Consider the following 3,194-nt stretch of genomic DNA (forward strand, 5'->3'; position numbering starts at 1 on the left):
AGGGCGTAGCCATGGGTATTGCTTTCGCGATTTCCCGGCCTAACCAATTTGAGCCACAGCCATTTTTTTCACGGACCCTTTAAAACGTGACAGAAATTAAAGGACATCGGCAGGACAACGGAAATTTCACTCTTACGAACACGAAACAAAACATCAAGGAGGAAGGTGGGAAAGAAAGAACAAAGAATGCTCTCGTCTTTCGCTCCCACCTTCCTCCCTTCCCTTAGGCGCGGTTCGTTTGTCCGCCGAGATGTGAGACAATTACTAGGCCATTTCCTTCCATCGAAAACTAATTTTTATTTTCAAAACAAAACATCAGCATGACAAGAACACGCTAGCGCGGAAACCTTCTACGTACGTTGAAAGAAATCGGGACATCCATCATAAGCAATGAAAAAAGAAACCTCAAGTATCGAACATAAGAAAGAAAAGCGAAAAAAAAAAAGACGGAGTCGCACGAGAATCCTGCAGACTGAGTTTGGGTTGAAGCACACTTCCCGCTTGCAAGGCGGGCGAGAAGGCACCCCAGGTACACTAGCGCTCCATCCGACGGCTCGCAGGTGGGAGAGGGCGACGACGTGCAGCAAGCGGCATGCTGCAGAAACGTCCAGTTGGGACGAGCGGCTGCAAAAAAAAAACAAAACAAAGACAGTCACAATGACACAAACACTCTTCACCTCACGCGCACCGTTCAACGAATGCCAACCGCGTAGGCGAAGCTGAACCGCCGATAAGATGGACGCGATAGCACAGTTCGACGGGAGCGCCGCCGATGCAGCGACCGGGCCACCGAAAAGGAGGAGGATAAGTCGGCCGTTACGGTCTATCACCTTAGAATAGGAAACCATGACAGTTACCTGCAGTCCTTAGAGGAGGCGTTCATTCTGGCGTGATCGTCCTCCGTAGCCTTTGCCTTTTTTGGAGCGTGCCGAAGGCATTGCAGAAACTCTCTCTCCATCCCAGGAGGAAAGCTTGCGCTTGCTTTCGTCGCTCGCTCCTTGCGGCACCTTCGAAGTGCCCAGCCGCTGCGACACGGTGGCGCTTGCGCGCCGCGAGGGCAGGGTGGCAGGTGTGCTGCCCGGGAGAAGCCCCGGAGCACCCAAGGGGTCCGCTACCTGGCTCACCGGGGTATGGAGCACAGCGTCTGGCGACTGCGAAGCAGGCGTCTCACAGTGCCCCTCAGTTGGCGTGTTCTGTGCCACCTTGGTGAGAGGCTCCAAGGCAGTTGCTACGCGTTGGGTGATGAGCGACCTGTCCGACTGGGTCCCGGACGTAGAAGGCTCACTAGTCGCTTCGTGGTCGGTCGTGAGCTCCACATTCACCACATCCGGGTTCGCCGCTAAGGTGATAGCGGTCACCTTGTGGTCCGAGTCCTTCTTCTGGCAGGCTCCGGGCTCGTTGGGTAGTACAGGTGGCTTGCGAAGGGGTTCTGCAGTAGCCGAATTAGTCTGCTGCGACGCGGCGGCAGCAGCAGTAGAGGCCGCGTACGAGCGCGGTAGACCGCAGTCGGCTGTCGCATGGTTGCCGCCGTACCGCTTGCACGCCTTTTCGCAGGCCTCGGGGCTGTGGCCGAATGTGGCGCAACGGCCACAACGCACCGCGGTACAGGCAGCGCGGAAGTGCCCCTCCGCTCCGCATTTGGCGCACACCTTCTTCATCCCGCGATACTGTAGCATCGCACGGTGCCCCGCGACGGTGATGAAGTTGGGTGGCGCCCGCCGCATATCCAGCTTGACCACCCGGATCCGGTATTGCACGTGGCTCCTTGATCGCAACACGGTCTCCGTCACCGCTCTTACTTTCCCGTACTCGCTGAGGGCTGCGGAGAGTGCATCGTCGCTCACGGACGGTGGTAACTGGAACACCGAGACGAACAACACCGGTGCAGCCATTTGGACCAATGGGACCTCCTTTCCTGCGACAAGCACGGAACCCGCCGCAACCATTTTCCGGGCAAGGGCCATAGTGGACACTGCAGCGAGAAACTTCAGTCCCCCGCGGTGCTGCAGATATTGTAGTCCCCCGAAGCCGACGACCTCCTCGAAGGCGTCGATCAGGACCTCCGCCGTCATCGGCTCCGGCACGGTGAAGGTGAAACACTGCGCCTTTTTCGGGCGCTGAGCGGGTGGGGGCAGCTGCATCGTGAAATAGGTGCCCAGGAAGCCACACAAGGACCCCAACGTCAGGCAACACACGCAGAACCACCGCTACCTCTCCGGAACAATTCCTCCCGAAAAACTATTTGTCGTCGACCGACAGAGTTCCAGAACAACGAGCGGCTGTTTGTTCGCGAAAGTGGCGCGAAATTGGCCGTCCGGAGATGTACGTCAAGGACGTGCATAAGGGTGCAAAGTGCTGCTTAATCTGTGTTCAAAATTTTCGTTTCCTTTTTCTTTTAAGCGTTAGTTTTCTAAATCATCATGTTTAGCTGGCGTAATTACTCGGGATTTTAAATTAATCGGTGTGAAAAGCACTTTGCTAACGCAGAAGCTCAAACTATTCCAAAAGAAATCGTTACAACACCAAGCAGCGGCAGACGGGAGGAGCTCCGACGCAAGCGCCACAAGCGGCGCGAAGAACGCGGATCTGTGCACGAAACCGCTAGATGGCGTCCCATGTGACGAGGTGTCAATCCGGATGTCGATGCAAGCCAACATTTTGAGATAAGGAGAGTTGAAAAGCTTCGTGGACGAAAGAAAATTTAGAGAGGCTTTCACTTGACGTTTTGCGAAGCCGGAAACGATCTCGGCGTCATGTTGTCCGGTCGCGTTTTCAGTTACTTACCTCTGCTGCTCCGTTCGCGGCGCTGGCATGCGTGATTGCGCGCGCGTTTCAAACCCAGCTAAGGAGCCGGCCTACACAGTCGCCAGCGCGAGTGGCGCCTAGTTTAAAAGCCATTGGTCATGTACGAGCGACCCCTGAAGAATTCGTGCGAGACATTCGCTGCTTCCAGTTATTGCTCTGAGCCGCGTTATGCTGTTACACATAGTGCCACTGAAATATAACTTTTCACTGTGTGCTGTGGATCATATTTCGTTCCCTTTTTATACTGTGTGTCATGGATTGCGTTGTATATTTCAAGATGCTTCCGAACCAACTATCCCGCCTTAATGCAGTGTAAAGTATTGCTTTTACACCCAAGCGTCCTGAAAAGTTGTAGTACATGGCTACCCTGGAAGCTCTCCGTCTCCAGC

General features: G+C 54.9%; 1 protein-coding gene across 1 annotated transcript; it reads right to left on the bottom strand.

The window, feature by feature from the left end:
- Positions 1-272: 272 nt before the first annotated feature.
- Positions 273-2,908, bottom strand: LOC149338491 (uncharacterized). Its single transcript, XM_089550331.1, has 2 exons — positions 858-2,908; positions 273-624 (listed from the first exon to the last, which is right to left on the bottom strand). Exon 1 carries the CDS (start codon positions 2,139-2,141, stop codon positions 867-869), a length of 1,275 nt encoding a protein of 424 aa, XP_089406457.1. The 5' UTR covers positions 2,142-2,908; the 3' UTR covers positions 273-624; positions 858-866.
- Positions 2,909-3,194: the final 286 nt, after the last annotated feature.

Source organism: Amblyomma mixtum, chromosome 6 (genome assembly GCF_055824585.1).
Source record: "Amblyomma mixtum isolate Tamu chromosome 6, ASM5582458v1, whole genome shotgun sequence".
Lineage (NCBI taxonomy): Eukaryota > Metazoa > Arthropoda > Arachnida > Ixodida > Ixodidae > Amblyomma > Amblyomma mixtum.